At 34.6% G+C, this 27,907-nt stretch overlaps 3 protein-coding genes, 1 long non-coding RNA gene and 1 other non-coding gene across 7 annotated transcripts; 1 reads left to right on the forward strand and 4 right to left on the reverse strand.

The window, feature by feature from the left end:
* Window positions 1-1,373: 1,373 nt before the first annotated feature.
* Window positions 1,374-7,762, reverse strand: LOC111497960 (ELMO domain-containing protein A-like). Of its 3 annotated transcripts, XM_023148982.1 has the most exons (10): window positions 7,617-7,762; window positions 7,117-7,296; window positions 5,484-5,593; window positions 4,473-4,541; window positions 4,214-4,329; window positions 4,054-4,108; window positions 3,632-3,752; window positions 3,479-3,526; window positions 3,130-3,224; window positions 1,374-1,822 (listed from the first exon to the last, which is right to left on the reverse strand). In XM_023148982.1, exons 2-10 carry the CDS (start codon window positions 7,202-7,204, stop codon window positions 1,721-1,723), a joined length of 804 nt encoding a protein of 267 aa, XP_023004750.1. In that variant the 5' UTR covers window positions 7,205-7,296; window positions 7,617-7,762; the 3' UTR covers window positions 1,374-1,720. The 3 variants fall into 3 exon arrangements, with proteins under 3 accessions (XP_023004750.1, XP_023004752.1, XP_023004751.1); XM_023148984.1 differs by lacking the exons at window positions 7,117-7,296; window positions 7,617-7,762 and adding an exon at window positions 6,759-6,909; XM_023148983.1 differs by lacking the exons at window positions 7,117-7,296; window positions 7,617-7,762 and adding an exon at window positions 5,766-6,744.
* LOC111498211 lies at window positions 2,364-2,469 on the reverse strand. The gene has a single exon (XR_002720748.1). It is a non-coding gene; the product is annotated as a U6 spliceosomal RNA (small nuclear RNA).
* A 4,081-nt stretch (window positions 7,763-11,843) lies between the features above and the next one.
* Window positions 11,844-18,845, reverse strand: LOC111497968. Its single transcript, XM_023148995.1, has 15 exons — window positions 18,050-18,845; window positions 17,880-17,932; window positions 16,304-17,293; window positions 16,099-16,159; window positions 15,945-16,007; window positions 15,284-15,347; window positions 15,098-15,191; window positions 14,797-14,880; window positions 14,612-14,701; window positions 14,468-14,495; window positions 13,662-14,183; window positions 13,527-13,588; window positions 13,273-13,382; window positions 13,081-13,168; window positions 11,844-12,322 (listed from the first exon to the last, which is right to left on the reverse strand). Exons 1-15 carry the CDS (start codon window positions 18,486-18,488, stop codon window positions 12,041-12,043), a joined length of 3,030 nt encoding a protein of 1,009 aa, XP_023004763.1. The 5' UTR covers window positions 18,489-18,845; the 3' UTR covers window positions 11,844-12,040.
* A 1,435-nt stretch (window positions 18,846-20,280) lies between these two features.
* LOC111498158 (autophagy-related protein 3-like) lies at window positions 20,281-27,791 on the forward strand. The gene is made up of 10 exons (XM_023149283.1): window positions 20,281-20,611; window positions 21,461-21,531; window positions 22,154-22,270; window positions 22,339-22,505; window positions 22,840-22,925; window positions 25,752-25,803; window positions 25,970-26,035; window positions 26,426-26,553; window positions 26,675-26,792; window positions 27,458-27,791. Exons 1-9 carry the CDS (start codon window positions 20,451-20,453, stop codon window positions 26,772-26,774), a joined length of 948 nt encoding a protein of 315 aa, XP_023005051.1. The 5' UTR covers window positions 20,281-20,450; the 3' UTR covers window positions 26,775-26,792; window positions 27,458-27,791.
* Window positions 23,484-25,035, reverse strand: LOC111498195. The gene is made up of 2 exons (XR_002720735.1): window positions 24,897-25,035; window positions 23,484-23,540 (listed from the first exon to the last, which is right to left on the reverse strand). It is a non-coding gene; the product is annotated as an uncharacterized LOC111498195 (long non-coding RNA).
* Window positions 27,792-27,907: the final 116 nt, after the last annotated feature.

Below are 27,907 nucleotides of genomic sequence, written 5' to 3' on the forward strand. Positions count from 1 at the left end.
CCTACAAATTAGTTTGTAAGCCTATGATCCAAGTCGTAAAAACTATGGATCATTTATATCCGTCCAAAATCAAAACTTAGATTCTTAATATGGAATTAGTAAATAATTAACCACAGAAACCGAAACCGAACATGTAGCTGAAATCTTAGTTCAACAAGAAATGATTAACTAACCATTAATTAACACTTTAGGAATCACACTAAAAGAGTAGTGGAATCATTTTTTTTTATTTATAAAATTTTCACAAATATTTTTCTTGCGTAACTAATTATTTTATCCATTGAATTATGCATTTAGGTCACGAGCAATAAGGATAATCATGTTCACAAACGATGCTCCTCTTTACCCATAACATCACATGAACATGTTCGAAGTTTATAACAATTGTAAGAACCTAAAAACTTTAATAGACAAAGTAACATGAATTTGTACCTTGTCACTGTCACATGTGACCTAAGAACAAGATATAGACTAATGAGGGAAAAAAAAAACATTTAATAATTGTCATTTATAACATTTCTAAGCTAACATAATTAAATCGGGTTTCTTTGAGCAAGTTTATTCTCTTTAGACCTCATGCTAGACACATTTCTTTTTATCAATCTCCGAGATACAAACTATTCCCTTTGATTCAAGGCCTTATTTATGTAGTAAGCCTATCATTTCGATACAAGCAAAATATGAAATTTTTTACAACATATCGATATTCATACGTTGGTAGAATTTGATATCGATAATGTAATTTTATGTGCTCATTACTAAAATTTTAGTTATGAACCAAAAACAAAATAAATCATAATTTCAATAATTTGAGTTAGGAAATTTCATTGATTTTTGGATCTTATTTAATACATTATCCACACGTTATTATTATTATTATTTTTTCCTTTTTGCTATGGAGGCCCTTCATTTTCTTGAAAATTAAACAAGGTGACTGATCACCAGGCTGATGCTTTAGGTGGGCTCACAAGTTGAGGTTAAAGTCAAATGGCAGCTAGGCTCACATGGCCCTAGCCCTTTATGGTCCAAACAAAATTCCTTTTCCTACATCTTTATTATTGGGCTTGAGCCTTGGCTATCCATGGGCCCACTAATGTCCTGACTGACATTGAAAATGCCATACGTCTAAAATAGGCTCATGATTCTTTTCCAATTAGAGACAGAATCTATGAGGATAATCATTCATTATTTTGCCCATTGGTTTTCTTTCTAAATCCTCCTAAAATCCTCAATCCAAAGTTCATAAAACTCTAATGCAAAGTTAGGCTTTTGCCGATTTTCTCGACATTTCGAAGTTCGTAAGATCAACCATAATAATAATCGAAGAATGACATTAAATCTCATATAGTTTAGATCCCATAACAAAACAAAACAAAACAAAAGATCATTATGCTGTAGGTTCACAATCACAAGTCGCATGAAGTGTAAGAAATTAACATCTCATTCATCAAACTTATTTGTAAAATGAGTCTCAACCGAAAATTCTGAGAAGAAACAAAGAGAAAAGGTAAACCACAACAAAGAAGAAGAAGAAAAAAAAAAAAAAAAAGTGGAATGGATGGTGTACACTACTACTTGGTCAAAAGAGCAAGCCGCTTGACAATGGGAAGATCGGAGAATAATCATGTACAAAAAAAAACTCTATCTAGTTAAAAGCTATTGAAGACGATACCACAAGCTATTTTCCATTAGAAAATGAGGTGTTTGGTCGGTAAATGAACTATTGATCGAGAAGGTCGTATGAAGGTAGTTCTTCGAGCCTTGAAATATCCTCCATTAGTAGCTCTTTTTCCAATTGTCGTCGTGTCGCTTTCATTACAGTCTACAAAAGAGAGGAAAATCATGAAACGTCATAGTTGTAAGAGTAAAAACTGAAATATTGAGGTTTAGGACAAATATAATGTCTTGACCATTTAAGGTATGCTCAAATTTAGACATTAGCCGGCCTAAATTTAAAATTTAAAATTTAACATTGAATTGTGTGTAAGGTAAGGTTTCAGTAATTGGAAATAAGTATAAGTTTGCCCAAAGGTAATATAAGTTCCTTCCCTTCCCTCTCAGACAACTTAAGCCTAGACTGAAAGACCTGCACGGAAGAGGACCTTTCCACAACACCGGCATTTCGACCTTATTGAACTTAATCCGGTCGTTGGAAAATTCTTTCCTCTTCTCTCATTCTAGTTTATTCGTGGTATCTGTTGTAGGACTCAAAGTCATTCCTGCCTCAACCCATTACTTTTGTTTAAGCCTCAAGCTTTCCACAACTCTAGTCCAAGCTCACCACTGTCAGAAATTGTCCTCTTTAGACTTTCTCTCCTGGGTTTCCCCTCTAAGCCCATCACTGCCCGATATTGTCCTCTTTGAAAATATTGGACCATTTCTCGATTTGTGCGTATCATGCTTGCACAGGGGCCATGCTAATCTTCTTTGTATCGTTGAGTGTCGTCAAAGACTCCTCGATTGCAGGAAACCCCATCACCTTCCCTTGAATATGATTTCTAATTTTAATTCCACTATTTCCTTATCTACTCCAATCCTTTTTCTTCAATCCACTTTTGATTCATCTTTCCAAATCTCCCTTGGGCGAGTTGCTTTGATACCAATTTGTAAGGTTAGGGGAACTATCAATTGGAAATCAAAGATCAGTACAAGTTCCATATCCTCTTTTAGACAATTAACCAAAAGACTAAAAATGAAAAACAATCGAATGAAAAGCTAAATGCCACTAGCTAAAACCAAAATACACTTTATAACCCCCTTACACAGCAGCTATCTCCTTGCACACCCGACACTCACTCCCACATAACTGACCAATAACTAACTGGTCGAGGCTAAATTGTCTTTCTTGCCCTTCCTTTGATAAAATGCTATAAATGGTGGCCTAACAGTATGTTTACACGGATCACAATGCCCAACATTTATATGGAAAGGAGTGGCAAAGTTGAATGCATTAAGACAGGTCTTAATTTGATTCGAAGAGTCTTAACCCAAAGTTCGAAAGGATCTTGATTCAATGTATTTTCATAGCTCGGTATGACTAGTGAGTGCATATAAAACAGTATATCCAGTTTAGATGTTAAGTCAATAAATTTGACAATTTCAAGAAACAATTGAGTTGAGACTACATACATTGAAGTCCATATATGATGCATGCATGGCAAGCCATTCACGATCCATCAGTTTGAACGTGATACAATAAAGGAGGTCAAATGCCGAATCATTTTCTGTCAGGAAAAGGGCAAAACTTGGATTAGCAAATATAAAAATTAAAAAAAGAAGAAAAAAAAAAAGAAAAGAAGAGAGATGCTTGTTCCACATGTAAAATTCTACATGATTGAAATCATCCAAGAAGATTTCCTATACCCAATCGTAAAGTATATTTGTAACGCAGAAATCACAAGCAGGAAAATAACTCACTTAATAAGCATGATTTTCATAAAATATTTATTCATACATTCAATAAGGTGGTTGCACATACCTGCAAGAAACTTCAAGAATGTTGCTCCCACAAGTGTCCGTGGCTTGACTGAAAATATCATTTCATGGCATTTCCACAAGTTAGGACCCTAGAATTCTGAATAAAAGAACACTATTTTTCCGTTGAATAGATTGATTAATATAGATAGCAAACCTGCTTCAAGATCAAGCATTTGAATAAGCATGAATGTGATGTTCACCCCAGCTACAGCAAATGGGTATTCCCATAAAGACCGATCTCCTTCTTGCTTTCGAAGGAGATCCTGGAACGACTTCTGTAATGATGTCCAGAAACTTTAGTGTTAAAAGACAGCAACTAGAAGCATAAATGCGTTGTTTATGCATAAATCGACCACATTAATATCTTTTTTTTTTCTTTTTTGTAAAATATTCACATGCATACACTCATGAAGTAATAATAATCTGGGTTCCTCTGTCAAAATCAGTATGTTTGATTTCCATTTAATAACCTTGTTTTTAAGCTTCTTTTTTTTTTTTTTTTTTTTTTTTTTTTTTCAAAAGGAAACTAATCAAGGCTCAAAGAAGTTTAAAGCAAGGTAAAAAAAAGTTTCATACCGGGAAATTCCTGGCAAAGAACAATAAGTTCTCCAATGAAATAAAACCACCACCCCTAGAGATAAAATCCAATTAATAAGAGTTACACAGCAATAACGTTTGTAATAAATTATAAGAGCTATTCATGTCAAGTATGAAGCAACGACGTAAATCTGATTACCTAAAATCTGTTGATGGATCCTTTCCTTGCCAGCCCATTTCCTTCCACTGCTCAGATATCAAACCACGAAGTTCTTCCTCTGGGAATGCCACATTCCATAGAGCCCTTAGAGCCTCCTATTAAGAGTCCAGATCATCATAAAGGAGAAAAACTAAACAAAATAATCTCAAGTTCTCCCTCCACAAGACACACACACACAATCTCCCTACATTTTTTAACATCTTATAGAAGGACAAAAAACGTTGTGTAGATAACAAACCTGGTGCTCAGGGATTGAATTATCATAGGCAATATCTATGCGGTTCTGCAGCGTCTGCAAGCATTCCTCCTAATAAAAGAACCAACATGTGCTATGATTTTGAGATACAAATTCTAATTAAAACAGTTAATAAAAAATGATCTTAAGAAGAAGAACAAAAGTAAAGCTCCGCATGCGACAACTTCTTAATACAATTTGTTCTCTTCTAGTAAGGAGTTTAAATTTTCTCAAGATTCTACTTACCCCTGGTACTTATTGCTACTATTTAAGATAATAATTTCTTTAGCAAGAAAGATTCTTCAGTTTATTTTTCCTTGTTTTGCTTTTAGCCACCCAAGCCCTCAACCTAGTCTCCTTTTTCACTCTCTATACCCCCCTCGCACCACCAACCAGCTCATTTCAAATTCTCCACTCTTCCAAACCAAATCTCGCTCACTATCCAAGTCATCCCTCATCTCCATATCTCCCTCTTACTAAGTCCCCCCTCCCCTTCATTTCTATTCTCTAGATCTCCATACAACCATCCGATCCGCCCCCATCCTCCCACTTCCTAGATCTGCCTCTCACTGTCACACACTCACCTCGTCTCCACTTTCAAGACCTCACATTTAACTATCACCTACCCTTGTTTTAGTCAAGTCACCCATCTATTGCTCATCTCCAACTCATAGAACCCCTCGGCCATTCAACTATTAACAATTTTTTTTTTTTTTAGTTCAGCAACATTTCTACACTCTAAATTATCTCCCTACAACTTTCAATCGCCCCCATCCTCCCCCATCCTAGATCTGCCTCTCCACTGTCACGCTCACCTTTCTTTGTTTAAGCTGAATCACCCTCTCATCTCCACTTTCAAGACCTTACTTTTAACTATCACCTTCCCTTGTTTTAGTCAAGTCACCCATGTATTGCTCAGCTTCCAAACACTTTGAATCAAAATAATAGTTATAATGAGGCTTCTTCCCGTTCAATTGAAATTGAAGCTAAAAGTCACCAAATGCATAAAGTTACCTGTGCAGGAGTTAAGTCAAATGATGGACGTGCATCACTTTCTCTTCTCTGTGCACAAACGCAAGAAAGACCCCGGCCAAGCCATGCAGCTGATCCTGCCACAACCTCAGCTGAAATAAAGCAAAAGCACATCAGCAATCAATCTATCAATTACCAAGTCCTCTAATCCTGTAGACAGCCATTTAAAAGTATATCATAAAAATATAAGACAAGCAAAAGTTCAAGCATATGCTATTGAACTTAATCCCCTTGCTATTTGCTATCCAGCTAATTCATGGTTACCCGAGCTTGAATATATGGTAAAAGTATGTCTTTCAGAAGTTCCATGAAAAGTCATGATTCATGAAAGGGCGACCAGTACAAGTTTCTGACAACTGACTATGAGGATCCTAAAATGGAAAAGATATTAGATAAAGATAAGGAAAATAGTTTCCCGCAGCAAAGCACAATTAAAATGGAAACAAAAGAGAAGTAGAGAATATTGTCATATTAACACACATGATAAGGTGGAGAGAGCTATTTTCCTGTTTATGCTAGAAAAAAAACCCAAGTTTGCAAAACAATTAACAGCACATAACACATACTGAGAGGACTAATGTACCACAAAGAAGATTTGATGATTCTTACACTTTTCCTTCCTTACTCGTGATTAGAACATGGAATGCAATTACTTGGGAATATCTCCCTTTACACAACAGTCAATTAAAAAACAGGGGAAAGTATTGAGTAAAAGTGGGGAGAGATCTTGACTGATTCCAAAGACTCCGATTGTAATTGCAGAATATTTCTCCCACAAGCAAAAAACAACATTCTATATGGCACAGTAAGAAAATTAAAATAAATTTTATATTTACTATATAGCACAGTCAACAATTAGAATATGCAGTAGAGACAACGCCATCAACGAAGAAAACACGCAAACTACAAAAAGGAGTTTGAATCATGTCAAGCAACTAAGGCAAGCTTGAGTCCTGCCATCACGTTCATCCAACAATCAACCGTACATCGGAGAAAATAATAATCTAATCAGACAGAAACGTGGTTAATTAATGAGTTTCATGATTTCTGCCAGAAAGATCTTTAGCTTCCACAAATTTCAGTTGACGACGTCCAACGCAATAAAAAAATATTTAAAATACGAATATCAAAATCACAAACTTCTGGTACTTGATCACAAATAATACATACGATGAAGGAAGAGTCGGAAGGGAGTTGAAAAAATTTAAATTAAACTTTTAAATTTGTAAGAAAAAAAATCCCACTGAGTAGACCCACCGATACAGATTTGAAACTCAGCAATCATGAAGCCAGTACGAGCCTCACTATAAGCAGAGCTTACCGCACATTACTCAACTTCAAGACATAGATCTAAAATTCTAAACCAAAAAGTAAAACGTGAATTATGAATAAGATTTTTTTTTTTATAAAAAAAAAAAAAAAAAAAAAAAAAAAAAAAAAAAAAAAAAAAAAAAAAAAAAAAAAAAAGAAAGAAAGAAGAGAGAGAGCAAAAGAGAGAACTTTTCAGCGAAAGAAAAGCGAGAACGAAAATTCTAATTTTAATGTAAATAACAGTAGAGAGAGAGAGAGAGAGAGAGAGAGAGAGAGAGAGGCGGAAATTAAAGATAATATTCACCTGAAGTCGAGTGACAAGTATTTCCTCGCTCCAGACCTTGAGAAATCCTCCTAACAGCAACAAACGATCCACCACCTCTATCGTCCATCTCCCTCACCCCGCCGCCTCTGTCCGTCACTCCACCACATCCATCACCAGCACCACAGAAAGCTCCCACACCTTATCCACACAATAAAACCTCTGGAAATGGACATTCATCCACCACAATCGAGAAACACAAAAGCAATCAGAATCATAGCATGAGAAGAAACAATATCCAGAATCACAGAAATCAATGATAAAGCAAAAAAGACTCAAAATGCATAAGGAAAAAAAAGAAGCAAACAGGATCCAAAGAAGTACACCAATAGAGCACAATCACGGCAATCAGAAACAACAAACGATACAATCAAAGGAGGAAAAACGGCGGCGAGAATGGGGCGTTGATGGATACCAAGGAGAGAAAACATAAACACGACGAATCAAAGAGGAGAAAAAGGAAAAGGAATAGGAATAGGAACCTGGCAAGCGGCTAGGGCTGGAGCAAGATCTGAGACTGAGAGTCCATGGAAGTTGGTTGAGAGGTTGTTTGTAATGAGAATGTGTATGGATTCCCAATTCTATTATCTTCCTCTTCTTCAGCCGTTTCAAAAAGCGCCTTTGTTTAGGCTACTACCTTTTTCTTCTTCTTCTTCTTCTTCTTCTTATTATTATTATTATTATTATTATTATTATTATTATTATTATTATTATTATTATTATTATTATTATTATTTGGTTGGGGGAGAGGAAGAGTTTTAAAATTGGAAGCAACTCTACACGATTAAACAAATGGAAACCCAATTTTTTTCTTTTTTTCCTCTTTTGTGGGAGAAAAAGGCCTTAATCAAAAAATTATTTAAGTTATTATTTATTTATTTATTTATTACATCATTAAAGTATATATTATTGATTAAAACCACTTCTATTTTTGACACCCGAGGACTCTACCAACATGATATGTGAGGGGCCCAATCCACCTCTTCGGGGCCAGCGTCATCGCTAGCACTCTTTTCTTCCTCCAATTAACTTGGGACCGCCACCAAATCCACCTCTTTTGGGGCCTAGCGTCCTTATTGGCACACCGCCTCGTGTCTCCCCCCTTTAAAGAATAGTGAGAAAGCTGACACATCATCTAATGTTTAGCTCTAATACCATGTTAGATAAACACGACTCTCTACAATGGTATGATATTGTCCACTTTGAGCATTAGCTCTCATGGTTTTGCTTTGGGTTTCCCAAAAGTCATCACACCAATGAAGATAATATTCCTGGATTATAAACTCATAATCCTTCCCTAAATTAATATGAGACTTTCATAATCAAATAGTAAGGACGCAGGTCTCCAAGGGAGTGAATAGAGAGATCCCAGTTGAAGGACGGTGGGTCCCCAAAATGTGGATCCCAGACAGTTGGATGGAGAGATCCGAGACAGAGGTAGTTACCACGTGCTTCCTACGAAATAATTAACATTCTTTTATTTCTTCACCCTTTTCTTATATTAATCCATTGAAAATTAAATTAAAAAAAATATTTTCTTATTTTAAGGATTACGTGCATGAAATAAATAATAACATTTTAAATACTTATTTTTGTATTAAAAAAATTAATTTTGACCCTTTTATAAAGTGGTTTTCAAAATTTAAGATTCATATCTTTCTATAAATAGTTTTATATTTTAATATAAAATATAAGATTAATTTAAGATAAGAACAAAAATAATAATAATAATAATAATAAAGTATTATTTTAGACATTCTAGTATGCAACATGTGGGGAGGCACATGAAATTCTTAATTTTATTTTGTTGTATAAAAAACTTTGTTTAATAAAATTAATTAAAATATTTAAATAAACTTAGTACATTATTTCATTTTATATTAATTTATATCCATAAATTAATTAAATATTGAATTGTATTAAAATTTTGTTTTGTTAAAAAAAAAGTAATTCTTTTTGTAATTAATATATATAATTAATTCTATGACATCTTAGCTATATTATTTAAAAATTATTTCAAAATTAGCTTATCAAATAATGGGACATCCAAACATAATAAAAGAAAAATAATTTAAATAACAATATATTTATAAAATAAAAAACCATTTAATTGGTGGATTTCTATAATTAAAAGGGTATAATGGTGAAATAAAATTGTAGGTGAACAAACCATGCGAATCTAATAATATTAAATTAAAATAAAAAATTAGGTGTTTATTTAATGAAGATAAGTAAGGGGCTAATTCAACTCTTAAGTAACGTTCTAATTGAATGCACCTAATTTTTGCTTTTTAATAATTTAATAATATTATTATTTATCCCTTCACTTTAATAAAGATGAGTACGTGGCTAATGCTACTATTAAATTTATATAATAATTATAGAAAAATCTAAAAGCTTTTACATTAAAAAAAAAAACATAAAATAAAATAAAATAAAATAAAATTTCTTTACGTGGTTCCCTTTTTACCCTTTAATTTATTTACAAATTATTTAATAATAATAAAAATAATATATGGTAGAGTAATAGTTTTCCAAAATTATTTGGATCGGTTGAATTTAGACTCAGCGTAATATTCTTAATTAAAATACTCTATATTTTCAAGTGGGTCTGATCATAATTCACGTATATAATAATGAAATAGAGAAAAAAATTTGGGGGAGAAGTCCAATGTTATTGGAGACTAGATTGTGTGAAATCCCACATCGGTTGGAGATACCTCTCCCTAGTATATGCGTTTTAAAACCGTGAAGCTGACGACGATACATAATAGGCAAAAACGGACAATATCTACAAGCGGTGAGCTTGGGCTGTTACAGATTGTGAATTGATTTGGTGTCATTATTCGGGTTAATTTAGCCCAATGCCACACGTGGGTCACCATTTGGAACCTTACATTGTATGTGGGTCACCATACAGACACTCTCGGTCATCGAAAAAGTCACGTTAATTCTTCGTTAATAAATAATTAAAGAAAAAGCTAACAAGAAACCGAAATGGAACGAAATACAGATTTGGAAAACTTAAAAAACCTAAATGTAATCTATCTCATATTTAAAAGAATGGTGGAGGTGAACTAAGCTTAATCAATCATTACAAAAGTTGGTTGAATTTTGCATTAGTTAAGAGGATGAAATAAAACGCGTAGCGAGACGGGACCCTATAAGGTTGGAGGAGAGGAGGAGGAGGAGGAGGAGAAGGGGGAAAAGAAAAGGCATAAGCACATGGAAATGAAGCTGAAAAAGTGAAGTATTATAAGATAGTTTGCTTAAAGGCACGCAAAGGAGAGGCAACAAGAAAACAACTTTGTTGGGAATGTCTAATTGAGGTGTGGAGTGGACCATTCTTTTGGTTAACCAAAAAAATAAAAAATAAAATAATAATAATAAAAAATAACCATTTAAGTTTGCCAGCATTATTGTCTATTTTGACCGTTACTTATAGTGTTAGCCTCACAATTTTAAAACATCTATTAGTGAAAGGTTTTTACACATTTTTAAGAAATATTTCGTTTATCTCTTCCACCATGAATAAATCTCATAAAAAATTACGATGTTTAAAGAAAGAATGAAAAAAAAAATGAAGGAAGTTCTAGAGATTAAGAAAAGACAGACGGGGATTAAGAGGAAATTCAAGTAATAAAAGAAAAATGAGTAATTATTGTAAACAAATAGTTTTTGTTGATATTAATACTATTCTTAAAAATTTATATATGTTTGTAAAACGTGATATTAATAATAAAAAAAATAAAATTACTCATATTTTTCAACAAAATTAAATATTTTTTAATTTTTTTTTGAGATTTAAGAGGGAGAATATAAATTTTTGCCGTATATATTAATTTAGTCGATTATTTATTAGGGTTTTTTTTTTCTTTGCCCAATATTTTTGTTTACCAGCATCCCATGTGCTTCTTCTCCCTTTTTACTTTGGGTCTTCATTATATTTCTCCATTCAATGATTTCTGTTCTTATTTTCATTTTTATTCTCTATTTATTTATTTTTTTTATTCTCTATAATTTTTTTTTTTTTTTTTTTTTTTTTTTTTTTTTTTTTTTTTTTTTTTTTTTTTTTTTTTTTTTTTTTTTTTTTTTTTTTTTTTTTTTTTTTTTTTTTTTGTTGAAGCATGGAAATGATTTCCTTTATAATATTATCTCTTTGTCTCTCAATTGGCACGTAACGACCTGTTCTTGTCACTAGAGCAATTCAAATAGTCGATGTATTTAAGGGACCCTTGTACCCAACCCACAAAACTAGTCACGGATATTTTAACTTTAATTATTTTATTTTATTTTGGAATTATGGAGAGAGGGAGAGAGGAGAGGATGAGAGTGGGATGTTTGATTAACAAAGCACAACTAAGAATGTGGGGGAAAAGATGTTGGGTGAGTGTGTAGAAGAAGAAAAGGAAGAAAATAAAAGAAAGGCGTTGGGCTTTTCACTTTTCTTTTCTTTTCTTTTTCTGTTAAACTTTTTGCTTCTTAATGCTTTCTCCACATGTCAATCCACTTTTTTTATATCTTCTTTGTTTTAGAAAGGTTAAACAAGAAAACATGATTTTGGTACCTTATATACATGTTTTAAATAATTTCGAAAGCCACCGTCGAATAACCTAATATGGTTAAGATATATATTCTCAATCAAAATATCAAATATTCAAACATTCATGACCACATAATAAAACTTGATTAACTCCACATAGGATTAACTCCTTCAAAAGTATATATACATGTTGCCTAATGCCTTCTGCTAATTATATTTTTATGTTACAAGTTAACATTATAATGACATGGAACATACATTCAATATCATTACAAGGACATATACAGCTTCAAAACAAGGGGCAAGGAACAATATCAAAGCCTTGAAAATTGTACTCATCTTTAAGAAAAGCTCGAATACCTGTCATTGAACCGCTTTGCGTTCGCCCAAGACATTAGCGGAGTTGAATCTAGAACCTTGCAAGAGCATCCTCTGCTTCCGAAGCCGATCATGGCATGAGCTGAAGAACTCATGCTTTAGAGCTTCCTCTGCAGTAATCCTTTGTCTCGGATTAACTGTCAGGCACTTATCCACCAGATTAAAGAGTGATGTTGGGATGAGCTTGAAGAAATCTGGTCGCTTTGTGTGAGCCTTGACCCAACTCTGCAAATCCCTAGCTGGGAAGGATGTTATGTCGAACAACTCCTGCAATATTTATAAAACCTTCACTGATGAACCAAAATAAGCTTATAAGTAGTATGTATTTGTCAGAACTCTATCTCAAGAAAATGAATAAACGAGCATGTAAAGAAGTAGACCGATGGTCAATAAGATATGGTCATATGCTTCCAGAGATGGATAGACGCGACGAACTAGCTAATCAAGTCATCTATTCATCAAAAGATCACTGGCTTACCTACTATCCTATCATGGATATTGGTCTATGTAATCAATGCATAAGACAAGGAATACAGAGGTAGGACAACGCTTCAAAGCTCTTTGGAACATAGATGCAAGGTGGAGGTACAGTTCTTAAGCATAATAACAAATTCGCTAAAGAAAAGGAAATGACAGCATAATTTGTTAACTAAAAAAATGTGAACGAAAGAGGAAGAGCACTTGTTAATAAGAGAATAAATAAGGAGAATTTATGGTAAAAGGAAAAAAAATGCAGATCTCAATGAGGTGCATTGAGACAAGTAACTGGGGAGAGGTCCCCTAGCTTAATACCAACTCCAAAGGCATCCAAGATTCACAAGACAGGCCTTTTAACGATGCTCAATTACATCAATAATCATTATGTTTCTTCAGCTTGAGTGCTTCACAACACAACATTTAGGACAGTTTTTAAATTTTGAAAAGCTAAAATCTGGATGTTTATTGGTGCCACATAAAAAACCAACTCTTTTCAAGGCATTTTGTAAAACAGTGATTTCTTGCTATGGCAGATGTTAGAAATATACCCGTGGAAATGCAGATTCACGATCATGTAATTTGGCCACCTCCCATAAATCTTCACTGCCCCTCAATTTAGCAATGTCTTTTAGGTTCCTACCATGATTCATACAAGTCAGAAAAGCCACTGTACAGCAACAAAATGTTAAAAAAAAGAAAAAAAGAAAAAAAAAACTAATGGCTTATATTTGGAATATTACTGTTCAGGGTCTCCAATAAAAGGACTTCTTCCAACCATTAGATAGAGAAGAGTAACACCAGCAGACCAGATATCGACCTGAGGTCCTTGATGTAGGGATCTGAATAGGACCTACACAGTTGTGAGTTGTTGGTTGTTGGTCAATGCCAGAACACAATAGTATAATCGAATGTGGGTCATATAAGACCCAGAAAACACAAAACTACATAAGAGAAATAAGCATTTTTGTTTTCAAGGTAACAGTAAGTAGGTCACCTCTGGAGCTCGAAATCCCTTCGTCCCAGCACAAGATCCCTCTTTTTTGCGCTTTGCATCTCCTGGAAGTAACTTTACTTAAGAAAATGAACATAGGATCCAAATACTTCAAAAGTAGAGCATTCATCTACAAACCTTTAGCTTTTAGTACTCTAGAACCAGCTACAGAAATGCCAGAGCAATGGACCAGAATTGGGCTTGGATGTATAATTTTGTTGTCTTCCTTGCCTGGAGGAGCAGCAATCCTTTTCCTTCGTAAATCGGAACTATTTTGGGTGACATGGTCAGAATTGCGTAATGCATTTTTCACCAAACTTAGCAATTCCTTTCTTCCTTGACATGGAAGAGGCTCCCTCATATTTTCTGTGGAAAGCGTCCTCACACTTGTTACATCCTTTGCAGAGGTTATACCAGATCCATCTGCACCCTGGCTACGTACTGCACTCCCACCACCCATATCTGGATATTTTTTCAAGGGTATATAAGCTCTCTTTTTCAAGGTCTTATCATGTTCGCAAGCCTGCTTAGAAATTCCTGTTTCTCCCTTGCTGAGATATGCAAAACCTCGGAAATTCTGGTCTTTAACAGATGAACCGGATAAAGAATGAGGGACAGTAACATGACTCGAAGATGCATGATGACTTGTATTTGATTTACCTAAATGGAATAGGTTGATTGATCAGATTATAAATCAGATAAAGTATAAATAAATAAATGAAAACAAAGGTCTGTATAACGAACAAGACAGTAAACATCAAAGACTTCTTATATAAGAGATAACTTTATTGATGTTTGAAATCTACAATTAACGTCAAAAAGAGATTTACTACCAGTTCATAAGATTACGGTAAGAATACAATGTATTTTTTTTTTTTTCCCCTTAGCAAGTGAAAAATTCTGGACGTTACGAAGAAATAACAGTGTGTCACAAAGAAGCTTACTTGCTATGGAGTACTTCTGATGCAAATCCTGTGAAAAAACATTTGACAAAAAAACACCAAAGGCCATTAGAATTTTAATTAATTTTAGTCAAAGGAGGTGAAAATTTTAGGATGTAAAATAGCAAAGGAAACTCAGGGACCAACCATGGCAAGGTTAAAATCAATGAGGTAACCTTTGTTCTGTTTCCTAGAAAACAGGAAGTTACCAGGCTTAACATCTCTGTGCATGACTCCCTAAAATTGTTAAAGAAAAACTGGTTAGACAGATGCCCTATAAAACTTTGAATTGCATTTCCATTCATGCACCGCTACTTATAGTAACAACTCACCTGCTTATGCAGACATGCCAAGGCCTTAAACAAGCAGTAGCCATACCACTGTAGCCGAACTATATCAATTTCTTTCTTCAAAACCTACATAGTAGCAAAACAGTTCGAGTGAAACGAAGTAAATTTTTGAGAGAATTTAGATGCCGTAACTACTTCCAGGGTACCAATCCTCCAGAACTAAAATTGATCAAATGAAACTACAAAGCCTTATTTTTGTGTTAACTTTCCATATTACTAACCGACAAGTAGCCCGTAAAAAACATTTTAAAATATATTATTTGAAACATAAAAAAAAAATTACCTCAGGTCTGTCATGTTCTACGTGTTCCAGCATTAAGCACTCACTGTTGCCACTACTAAAGGACCCTTCACACTTGATTATGAAGTTCCTTCCGCTGCATGAAAAAGAATGTATCAATAGGACATTGCAATTTGAAAAAACTTGAATGAATGAAAGATAATGTCATAATGTTCTCAATATACATACCCAAATCGCTCCAGCATTTTTAGCTCATTGTTTACATTGTGCTTGTGAGCATTAACGTGGGGACCTGAAAAGGTGGGCATATATTTGTCATATACTTCCATATTTCAGAAAAGATAAGCAATGCTTCTGAAGCCCAGGAGTTAAATTATAATTTATCACATAAGAATCTAACTTGAGAATAAAATATAGAACTATACTTGCGATCATTAAAAATGGACCAACAGACATGTGACGAAAAACGAGTTTTCTTTAGCATGATATGGTAACATTCCTGCGTGGAAGATTGTTCTCTCTAGATGAAAAACTATCGCTTCACAATAATTACCAAAACGGAAATTACTTCTGTCAAACTAAAAACATCACAGCCCATAGTAATTTAATCAAGTAAAAACTATAAACATTCAATGGGAAAGTAAAGAACTATAATTTATTGTTTCATCTTAATTTGTATAGTCATCAGACGCCAGTTAGAAAAGTCTATTGTAACTAGTCTCTTATTTGTGCTAATCGGAGGGAATTTTTTAACCCCATTAGCCTTTTGTAAAATTGATTATATCAAAAAAATATCTCTGTTTCCTTTTAAAAAAATATATACATATTTATAAATTTAGACAATTAAACGACTTTTTGAAAGAGTAGCATAAAAGTAAACCAGACTTACATTTGATAGCTATACGTTTCCCATCATTTTTTCTTCGAGCCCTGTAAACAGTTCCATAACCACCTGAATAGGATGGAACATTATTAGCACCCGTGGAAACGCGAAGAATATAGGGATCTGCCATAAAGTGAGATAAGAAAAGGAAGTTGCATACCAGAACCTTCTTCCTCCTCAATGATGAAAGACTCGAATTGAGGAAATGATGTTTTCTCCAACTGGTTCAACAGAACAATCATTAAGCATTGATTTTGGCATTTCAACCATATATAGTCAATAGCACATTTTAGCTCAAGCATCATTTTCCACTCAAAAGTAGATAGCTCCAAAGGTTGCGCAAAATGAGTATTCGAGAAACTTACCTTCAGAGATGAAGTGGGAGAGTCCAAAGGATTTTCCTTAATGTGCACATTCTCATTTGAATTCTTCTTGAACTTCTGCACCTTCGACGTCGGTTTATGGACACTGTTATATTGGTTTTGCGGCTCAAGAGGTTGAGAAACCTCCTTACTAACTGCAGACTCCATGAGAATTTTCTTGGGAACTAAAGTACATTTTTGTGATCCATCAAGTTCCCCAAAGGTCTTGACAGATGGCTGCTGATCAAACAAATGGTCAGGTAAGGAACAAGGAATCTGAGTTTTGCCTTTCCTGGATATGTCATCTCTATCCATGTTTGAGAAGGTTACTGGGTTTCTCAAATCTAGAAAGTTTCTTCCTGCTTCACCAGTTACTTCGTGTCCCTCCAAGTGAACAAGATGGTTTTCTGTTGTTCTAGTGTTCTCGGAGCAATTCTTCATTTCGCAAATCTTGTTTTTCTCATCTTCTAGCTTCCATTCCGAAATATTAGACAAATGCATAGTGCAAATCCCATTCTCAACCTCAGAAGGTCGAACACGAGGCTGCATATCACCTCCAAGGCACGACACAGATGTGTTTCCACATCTATAAGCCAATTTATTGTGATTTTCAAGGATTTTGTCACAAGAAAGTGTGTTTGTGGAGCTACACGGTGGACCCAAAGCAAGATCGAGGTTACATAACATTCCTCTATCTGCGTGTCTTACATTTGGTATACTTGAGACTTTTTGTACCTCGTTAATGTGGCAATCATGTCCATTCTCACTAAAAAAACCAGCATCATCTTTAATCAAAATTTTACTAGCTTGAACAGCATTATCAATTCCCATTCGTCCATCATGACTCATCAAAAAGTTAGGAAAATCAGCATAATCAAGAGGAAAGGGCTCTTCATCAATTTTTACATCCAAATGTCCCGTTTCTAGATGTTCAAAAGGCAAATTAACTGTCAGCGAATTTGAACTGGTGAGAGTTAAATAGTCAGCAGGTACCTTCATGCAGGGAAAAAAAAAAAGTCAGCTGTGTTCTGCTCCGAACAGAAAGAAAATTACAATCTGGAATCAAGCATGACAATGTCATTAACTTGTAAAACATCAAGCAAATAAATATAAATTATAGACAAGATTTATCACAAATAACTCTCGCACTACACTACCGTATATCTATTAGAAGAATAAAAGTATAACAGATTTCAAGGTAACAAACTCAATATAAATAAGATCCACATTTGTTTCATTGCATCCACAAGTCCCCAACTCGATAAAAAAATAAGAAATAAATAAAAAAAGTTTACTGTTAGAAGAGAAATGCATAATAGCATAGGAAAGATGATCATCGACCAGATTGAACTATTTGAATTTGTAAATAAACACTAAGTTCGTATAAAACATTCCTAACCTAAAGAAAGAAAGAAAGAAAGAAAGAAAGAAAACGTAATCACTCGTAAGAATTTTATAGTTTCATCTCCATCCTTCAGCAGAATAAATAATAAACAATATGGGTCATCCAAATTCTCAAAGGTTACACATTATAAACGTAACCGGAAAAGGAATTGAAAGAGCAAAATTGGAATAGTACCTCATCAAAATTATGAGAAATCCTTCTTGTCATTGACAAACAACTTCCATTCCCTACAACAGTCATGAATCATCTTTGGTCAGACTTGAACGAAGTAACTACGAAAATAAATATAAAAAAACAGTCGAAAATAGTAAATAAAGAAAACAAAAACAACCCTAGACTTGTACCAATTCCAGAAGTTGAAGTTAACATTCTTTTTGCAGGAAAAGGTACTCCAGAATCTAAGATTGATCTTTTCCGTTTCCGAAAGTATGTTTTAACATCGCTACCCCAGAGCCTATTGGGCTCTAGAACTTCAAAATGCCGTCTCAAAGAATCCCATCCGTTCGTTGCCTTCGAAAAATACCGCCCCACAGAAGAGATCGCAACTACGGAGATAAAAACGAGAGAACTATCCGCTAGAGAGATAGGAGAATTGGGAATTTTGCATAGATACCGAACAAAATCTGGTGTAACGCTGAACAATTCGCATCTCACAACGATTTCTTCCACAGAAGCAGGGTGACCAATATCCAGCAATACCGTGAACAGATACCAAGCTTTCTGCAGTTCCACAGTGCTATGGAGACTGAACTCATCCGGATAAAAACGAAAATAATCAGCCATTCTTTACAAATAATCAAATCAATTACACGACAAACCGAAATTCCCAAATCTCATCTACGCCTTGTCGACAGAAGAATACTCCTCAGCCAGAGCTCGAAATCCCCAGATCTTCAACAACTAAAATAGATTTCAGTTCCCCCTGGAGATTTTACCAGGAATTATACAGCTGCCGATCGAGGAGTTGAAGGTAGATGCGACTTGAAGAGTTTTGAATCTTGAATTGAACGATTCTTAGTAAGGACACAGCCAATGATCCGCACGATAATTAAGAAGGAAAAAAAAAAATACAGTTTGGGATTAGGGCGAGAGAGGAATGGAAGAGGGTGAAGCGATGGGAGCGGGAAATCAAGAATCGAAGAAAATTCGAGGACTTTGGAGTTGAAGAGAATTTCCCGCCTTTTCTGTTTGGCTGCTTGAACTACCAAAAGACCATCCTGGATAAAGCTAAAGAACACCACCTTACCAAACACGCCCTAGCCCCCAACGGTAACCTTGGATTAAAATATAGATGCGAGAACGTGAGTAGGGTGACACAATCGCACTCTTAAAGGCAGCGGACTAGCGATTGTGCGGCACTCACTTTCCAACGACAAGTGAGCTGAGCCAATTTGTACTTGCGTCGCCTACGGCCAAGCGACGTATGATCGAGCCTCTAGCCTCGGTTTTAAAAGAAGGTTTTGGAAAACGAGGGTAGAGAGAGATTTTAGAAAGAGAGATTTTTGAAAGAGACGTTATATAAGCAAGCAAGAGAGAGATAACAACGGCTTAGCATATATAACCTTGGGTAGGGAGAAGTTGACAACTAGTCATATCCCCCTATATTACATTTTGAGACATTTCATGTCTGGCAGGCCTAGACATGATATTTTTGAGGCGTCATACGCCCTAGAACTATAGAAGTAAAAACACTAGAATGAAAAGACATGACAAGGGTTTGGCTTGCCATAGGCATGCGGCCATGGGCAACACGCCCTGGACGAGCATGACCGTGACATAGGGCATACAAGCTCGTTCGTTTAGGCTTTTTTATTTTTTATTTTTATTAATTAATAATTATTTTTATTATTATTATTATTTTCAGTTGAATGGACCCAGACTCTTACCGGAGGCAACCGTGAGGCATTTCCGCTACTGAAGAATGGGCGGACTACATAGTATGACTCTATTCTGGACTCAAAATATATCGATGACTTATTTTGCCCAAACGGACTTACTCGTGGCAACCTTCCAGACACCTAAAATTATAAAATTTCATGATTTAACCCGATTCGATGGAAATCTATATTTTTAGTTAAATCTATATGGGTAAAAAAATATGATTTATAGGAAAAATATTAACAAATTTTTACATAAATAAAATTAATTTTATAAATTATTTATCCTTGACTATTTTATTTTATTTTTATTAAAATAATTTATTTTTCGTTTATATACCTTAGATTTTAAGTTTATTTGGTAAAATATCTTAATAATTAAATTTTAATAAAAATATATAGACTCTGAATTATACATATTTAATACAAATTATATTAAAAAAAAGTCTTGTATATAGTAGAATAAATTATATTAAACGAGATATACTTCGAAATTTTATATTATTATAATAAATAATTAATAAAATATTAATATGTCTTAAATTCGAAGTTTTTAAAATTATTTAGATATTAATAATTATTCTCAAATAAGTAATTTTAATAAAATTATACAAAATTTTAATTATAAATAATTAATACGATCATTAAAAAAAAAATGAATAAATGTAAAATAAAAGCTAAAAAATCAAACGCGGGTGGATTCTTCGGAGACGCTAGTTTTTGACACTTACCCCAAAACAACCTCTTCCCCAGAGAAGCCCAAATTCGCTGGTTGATCAGAGTCGAGCTTCCTCTGGGGATTCCAAATTCCTAGTCCAATTTCCAAAATCTTTCATCTGAATTCATCAATTTCAGAGACATCGAGATCATGGTTTTGTCGCAGAAGCTTCACGAGGCCTTCAAAGGCACTGTTGAGAGGATCACAGGGCCTCGAACCATTTCCGCCTTCAAAGAGAAAGGCGTTCTCAGTGTCTCTGAGTTCATCGTCGCCGGTGATAATCTCGTCTCCAAGTGTCCCACCTGGTCTTGGTATTTTCATGTGAATTCTCTCCATTTTCCTGATCGAAGTTGTTTTATATATTTGTTGAATTTGTTCTTTTGCGATATTCGAAATTGATAGACGTGTTCTTCAACTGATGAATTGAACGGATGTCTCTATTAGAAGATTCTGTGCACTACCGATTATAACAATTCTCTTTTCCGAATCCTGTAATTTTTGTCAATTCTGTTTTCGAAGATACTGAGGTCGTTTATGGCTGTTCGAACGAAACCAAGGTTAATTGGTCTAGGAGGTGAGGTCTGTGCCGGTGTATAAGCCGTTTATTGTAAACTTTGATGAAGGAGGTTGCTTATCTCCGTTTTAGTGAATTGGAATGGTTGGGAAAAAAATCTTTAATGATTTGATTAAAATGCCTTCTGAATCAAAGGTTCTTGAGAAAGCTAGAGAGGAGAGTGGTACATATTGTGTGTAGAAAGGACATTAATAATAGTGATATCCCATTAGTGTTTCTTATTTTTCCTGAAACCATGTCTACGACCTTCGTTTGACATAAGTTTGTTATTTGTTTTTGAATTATAAAATTTAGAGTGGTATCCATTGCTTCTGTATGCGTACTTAGTTTTAGGTTCTTCATAGTTCGGAAGGGCAGTAATAACCCAAATGTCGACTATCCAGTGTATGTTATACATTGTCCCGTCCCTTTTTCAGGCGAAAGACAATGTGGATCTTTCCACAATTTTAAAAACTCATTATTGGTGGTTCACTTTTACAGTTGCACTCTTAATTTTCTCACCTCCTGTATTTGGAATTAAAATTTGGAAATGTTTTGAATTTATCTAATACATGTTAAAATATGTTTTTCTTTTTCATGATTTTAGGGAGTCAGGTGATCTGAATAAGAGGAAATCATACTTGCCCCCAGATAAGCAATTCTTAATTACCAGAAATGGTATAACTGCACAATCATTAACTTTTTTTTTTTTTTTTTTTTTTTTTTTTTTTTGTAATTCTAGGGGTTACAGTCAGAACCGTAATGTTTTGTAATTTTACTGTCCATACCTTGTAGTTTATGTGCTTTTGACATTTACACTTCTCCTTCCCATAATCTTCTATTAATTTATGGTCATTTATCTGAAATATTGCCATAAACAAAAAGAATTTTGCATGTTATCAGGCCTTTTTTCTAAACATTACTCTTTCTACTCATGCCTTAAAATTTAAGTAGCTCTCCACAATGAGGCTTACACTTGGCAGGGAACCTAATCAATAGAAACAACTCACGTTTCAATACCAAACATGAATTACTTTTTTCTGCAACATATAGTGCTCCTTTGAGACACGGAGTTCAAGTTTATATGTATATCTTTTCTAGAAATTAGTATTTAACCTGTAGCTAATTACCAAATTAATTCTTTGGTAACTGTTTCAGCACCGGTAAGGTCAATTATATACTTTTTGCAACTAATGATCTGGCGTTATGTCAAATATTGAATCAATTCTCGGGCATATCTAGACTTCAACTTTATTGAGTCATTATCAAAAGTAAGGATGACTGTTCACTTTCTTTCCAGTACCTTGCCTTCGCCGGGCTGCCTATGTAGAAGAGGAGTATGAAGCTGCAGGTGGTGAAGTTCTACTTGATGAGGAAGATGGCGATGGCTGGCTGGCAACTCATGGAAAACCGAAGGGTACCTTTATCTTTCAGTGTAAAGCTAGGGATTTACATTTGTTTAATAACATGTGTTCTTTCATGCAGAAGAAAAAAGCGATGAAGAGGAAAATTTGCCTTCCCTGGAAACTCTTGAAATTAGCAGGACCAAGATTGTTAAGTCAATTCCAAACTATTTTGGTGGTGAAGATGAAGATGGTATTCCTGACCTTGCTGATATTGAAGAAAATGATGACGCTCTTGCAACTGATGCAGTATGTTAATTTTTATGATCCAATTTATGAGCAAATGTGGCTAAAAAATACTCAACTTTATAGGAGGGCCTACATAACCACCGCCCTCCCATCCCCACCCCCACCCCCACCCCCACCCCCATGATCTCTTAATTTGCAAGGCATGGATTGTGGAAAATAATCTAGAATCTTTCTTGGCATCTCATCTTGTAAAAGTTTTCTTGAGTCTGATAACGAAAGTTCTTGCTTCATTATCATCATGTACACATTTACCATTTGGGATTAAAAACTCTTTATGATCATCCTGCATTGTTGTGATTTTGATAAGGTATTCATGTTCACATTTTCATTGTAGGCCACTCTGCCATTGACCTACCAAATTGCCCATGAACCTGATGACGATAATATCCTTCGAACACGAACTTATGATGTCAGCATCACGTAAGGCGGTCTCTTCTTTGTTGTTTTGTCTTTTTTGTAATTCTTCCAAAGATTCTTATAATGTATCTGTTGCATAAAAATGGATCAAAATTCTTGGGTTGGTGAAAAAATCCTTCTTTATAGCCAAAGAGGGAAGTTATGAAAAGAAAAATTGATGCAATTGGAGTAAATAGCATAGTAAGAGGGTAGTTAGAAATTTCTCAGAAATGATCCCTATATGAAGCTTGAATTCAATTTGAGTTTTTCCATAATTATTTTCCTGTCTATAAAATTCTCCACTTTCTTCTACTCCAAATCTCCGAAGCACTGCAAAGACTGCATTAATCCAAATAATTTTTTTCTCTGTGGAAAGAGTTGTAACGGATTTGGATCAGATAGCCCAGATGCGGGTTATTACTTTATGTTTGGTTTTCTTAGACAGTCATTGTTATTGTTAATCTCTTCAAAAATGATTATTAGCAAGTTCATTTGGAGCATTGGTGCACTACTTGGGGAAATCAAATCTTTGCCATTTTTGTAAAGTAGGAAATTATCAGCGTCGGACTTGGATTTTTTTTTGGGTTGGGCATATAGGTAATGTTCGTGGCTTCAACCTTAGTGGTCCTAGGTTTAAATCTTAAAAAATAGACAATACTGGTTGATGATCTTGGCCTCAATGTGAGTAGTTCTGGCTTCTTGGCCTCAATGTGAGTAGCTCTGGCTTCTTGGCATCAAAAACATTCTTGTGGCAAAAGGCTTTGGCTCAAAATGACGAAGGTGGATAAAAGGATGCATCTCATCCACAAACTTCTCTATCATCATCAATGGAAGACCGAGAGGTAAAATTTATGCCACATGGGGTCTCCGACAAGGAGATCGACTATCCCCTTTTCTTTTCATCATGGTAATGGATTGCCTCAGTTGCCTACTGACAAAAGCAAAATACGAAGGGCAGATAATATGTTTTCAGATTGGTAATGAAGGCTTAAGCATCAACCACCTTCAGTTCGCGGACGACACAATACTCTTTGTTGACTTGGCCGATGCCTCTTCCATAAAAACATAAAAAACATGATCGAGATGGTAAAAACCTTTGAAGGATTCTCTAGACAAAATATCAATCTCCAAAAAACAAAGAGCATGGGCATCAATATTAGCACAGAAATTATTGAAGAATTTTCTAGCATATATGGTTGTAAAAAGGGAGAATGATCGAATATGTACCTAGGACCAACTCAAAAAGGAAACCACAAATCTTTCTCCGTATGGGAGGTTATTATTGAAAAAATTGAAAGAAGGCTTTCAACATAGCCATCATGTTATACTTCAAAAGATGGAAGACTTCCTTAACACAAGCCACATTATCAAACCTCCCCACCTCCTGCATGTCTCTATTTGAAATACCACAAAAAATGGCTCCAGATATAGAAAGATCATTCAGAAACTACCTGTGGAAAGATGACTTACACCTTGTTGGATGAAATATTATAAACCTCCCAATAGAAAAGGGAGGTCTCAATCTTTTCTCAATAAAGAAGAAAGAACAAAGCCCTCCTCGCCAAATGGATATGGAGATATTATTATGAAGGAAAGGCCTTGTGGAGAAATCTTATAAAGGTCAAATATACTCTTACTTCAAACAAAAATCAACCCCCTCCATCTTTTACAAAAGGGCCTTGGAAGTACATAAAGAAACATCAAAACCTCATCACCAACTAAACTTGCCATAGGGTGGGTGATGGAGGAAGCACGTCATTTTGGATAGACCCCTGGATTGGAAACACCAGGCTAGCCCTGAGGTATCCACTTTTGTATAGATTCTCACACAACAAAAAAGCCAGGATCAAAGAAACGTGGAATGTTGTCAACAAATTTTGGGACCTAAAGCGAATTCAAAGAATAATGAAGCAACAAAGTGGGATGAATTAAGCCTTGATCTTGCCCTAGTGGTATTGTCAAATAAAGAAGACTCACTAACTTAGCTCCCTACACTGACAGGGTTCTCTACAAAATCCTTGATGATGGACATGAGGGAAAAAGTAGAAGCAATAAATACCATGCTAGCAAAGACAGTATGGAAAGGACATCATCCTAAAAAGGTAAAGTTTTTTCGTTGGAAAATAGCGCATAAAGCCATGACTACAAGTGAAAATCTTCGGGAAAAAAAGAAAAAAAAAAGCCTTATATCTCTCTTTCTCCACATTGGTGACCATTATGCGAGAAAGAAAGCGAATCACATAGCCACTTATTTATGCAATCACGTACGCTCAGAATTTTTGGACAACGATTCTCAATATATTCGGATGGCATCTCACATCCCTAAGGAGGTAAAGAATCTATTGGGCATGACCTTAATATACCACCCTTTCAAGAATGCAAAAGCCCTGCTATGAAAAAACCTCATCATGACTTTCTTTTGGAATCTGTGGAAAGAAAGAAATCAAAGAGTATTCGCAGAAAAGACACATTTATACAAAACTTTTTGACAATGTTGTTTACCAAACTATATCTTGGTGCAAACTGTCTAATATTTTTACTTCCTATAGTTATACCTCCCTCATTGCAAATTGGGAAGGTCTTTTGTAGGCACCATGGATACTACATTCAAAGTAAATTTCAATCTTTGAGTGAAATTATATCTTATATAAAAAGAATGCAAGTAAGGGAATAACCATAGAAAAGGAATATGCCAAAAATATATCTGCAATAGCTAATCCTATAATACTATCTACTCTTTGGGACAAAGTGCCTATCGTTATTGTATCATATCTTTTGTATGATGGGACTAAACTTGTAATTTGATCAAATTTTTTTCTATCTAATGATGCTATTTTTCTCTTATATCAGGTATGATAAATATTATCAGACACCACGTGTTTGGCTGACAGGATATGATGAGGTTTTGTATTTTTATTCTGTTTCCATTTCTAGTTTGGTAGAACGTTTGATCTTGTACATCTAATCACCATGCATGTATTCTATTGCTATGCAAGTTCTTTTTCTTACACAACTTCTATTAGCCATGGACGTATGTACTTAAATCAAATATCTGTGAACTATGTCAGTCAAGGATGCTCTTACAGCCAGAACATGTGCTTGAAGATGTTAGTCAAGATCATGCACGAAAAACGGTAAGTTGTGATTATGTAATAATGTAGTTGTGCCATCTGCAAGAAATAAATTGATCCTGATATTAGGCCCATCATTTATTCCATGTTATTTTTGTTGCAAGTCTAAATTAGCTTGCTGTTTTTCTTTTCCTTCTGAGAAAGGTACATTTACCTTTTATAATATAAAAAAAGGGTTAAATCTATGAATTATCAAATTTGGATTCTTTTGGATGCGATAATCTATAATTTTACACATTATTAAGATGACCAGCAAGAATCCCTTTTGATGCATCCTGAACTCCTATTGTGGTGTCTGGAGGACCCATGCATTTGTTTTATTGATTTGCCCTTCCGACGGTCATGTGGAACATGATTTTCCAATTATTTTATAAGTTCAATCTTTGGATACAGGTGACCATTGAGGACCATCCCCACCTACCTGGAAAGCATGCATCTGTACATCCCTGCAGACATGGGGCTGTGATGAAAAAGATCATTGATGTGTTGATGTCCCGGGGCGTAGAACCGGAAGTTCACAAGTAAGTATTTTGAACTCCTATTTAAAACAGCAGATCTAGTTTTGGTGACAATCTTTGCTTGTTCTTAACCAAGTATCTTAAGCTCCTCTACTTATTAATTGTTTTCTTCTATCTTTTGTAGGTATCTTTTCTTGTTCTTAAAATTTGTCGCGTCTGTTATTCCGACTATCGAATATGATTATACTATGGACGTTGATCTTGGAGGCCCTAGCCGTCGATAACTGGGATTGATGAATATTGTAAGCACAACAGGATCGTAATTCCTTTTCAACTTCCGGCATCTTAACATGCTTGTGTACATCCAAAGTGCTGCTTATTATTACTTCTAGCGTTTATTTGTTGGAGTTTGGTTGTGGGTCAAGTAAAATGTACTATTTCCATTTTCTCAACAAAAGTGTGATTTCTTGACAAAAGAAATAGGTCCATTGCTTGAGAAAATTCATGCAGCTACTCAATCAGTCGTACAATATACACTTTAATTTTCTTTCAGAATACGTGGGGTTTAAAGGCTCAACTGTTTGCACTCCTTAACTATATATGCTTGCTAATGATGTAGTCCATTCGAAAAGTTTTAAAATCAGAGATATTATGGCGTGTTGATTTCTTTTTTTTTTTTTTTTTTTATCATTTGTGAATNTTTTTTTTTTTTTTTTTTTTTTGATCATTTGTGAATTTGTAGCAGTACTAATAGTTGGAATACCTGATATAGCCTGATCCATGACTTGTTGACTGACATTTCGTATATGGTTCTAACTATAAAACTATATGCTGGTAATGTTGGGGCAAGTGCTCCTCTCCAGGTCGACCATGTCAACTAGTCAATAATAGACTGACATTTCTTTATTGTTTTCAATGGTTGTTACTCAAATCCGGGCTGACTCTTGAACATTTTTGAACTATGCAGGTCCGATTATACATATGTGGGGTATTTCACATCTGATGTTTCTGTAAATGCAGGCTGACACTCTGCTCATTGTACATACACAACCTGGGATCTAAATGGTACCCTCTGGATATACTTTTGTCTTTTGGAAGTCTAATCTTCCCGTTGCTTTCTGTCAGTCTTAGTTTGGGCATAAGGATTCTTTGTGATTCTCTGTAACTTAACCATGGAGCTGACACTTGCTCCTTAACTGTATTCTGCTATATGGAAATTTGTTTGCTACTGAACTATTGCAAGCAAAAAATGATTCCTCTTATTGGAAAAAAGGAAGTGATTGAATATACCACTGTTGCTATAATACCTTTTAACAAACTCTGTTCAGGTTCTTGATTTTTATTTGGTTCCCTTGCAAATAAAACCTTCAAACCTTTAAATTTAGCTTTTTTAAAAAGTTTGATTACGTCATCCAAT

This window comes from Cucurbita maxima, unplaced genomic scaffold (genome assembly GCF_002738345.1).
Source record: "Cucurbita maxima cultivar Rimu unplaced genomic scaffold, Cmax_1.0 Cma_Scf00024, whole genome shotgun sequence".
Lineage (NCBI taxonomy): Eukaryota > Viridiplantae > Streptophyta > Magnoliopsida > Cucurbitales > Cucurbitaceae > Cucurbita > Cucurbita maxima.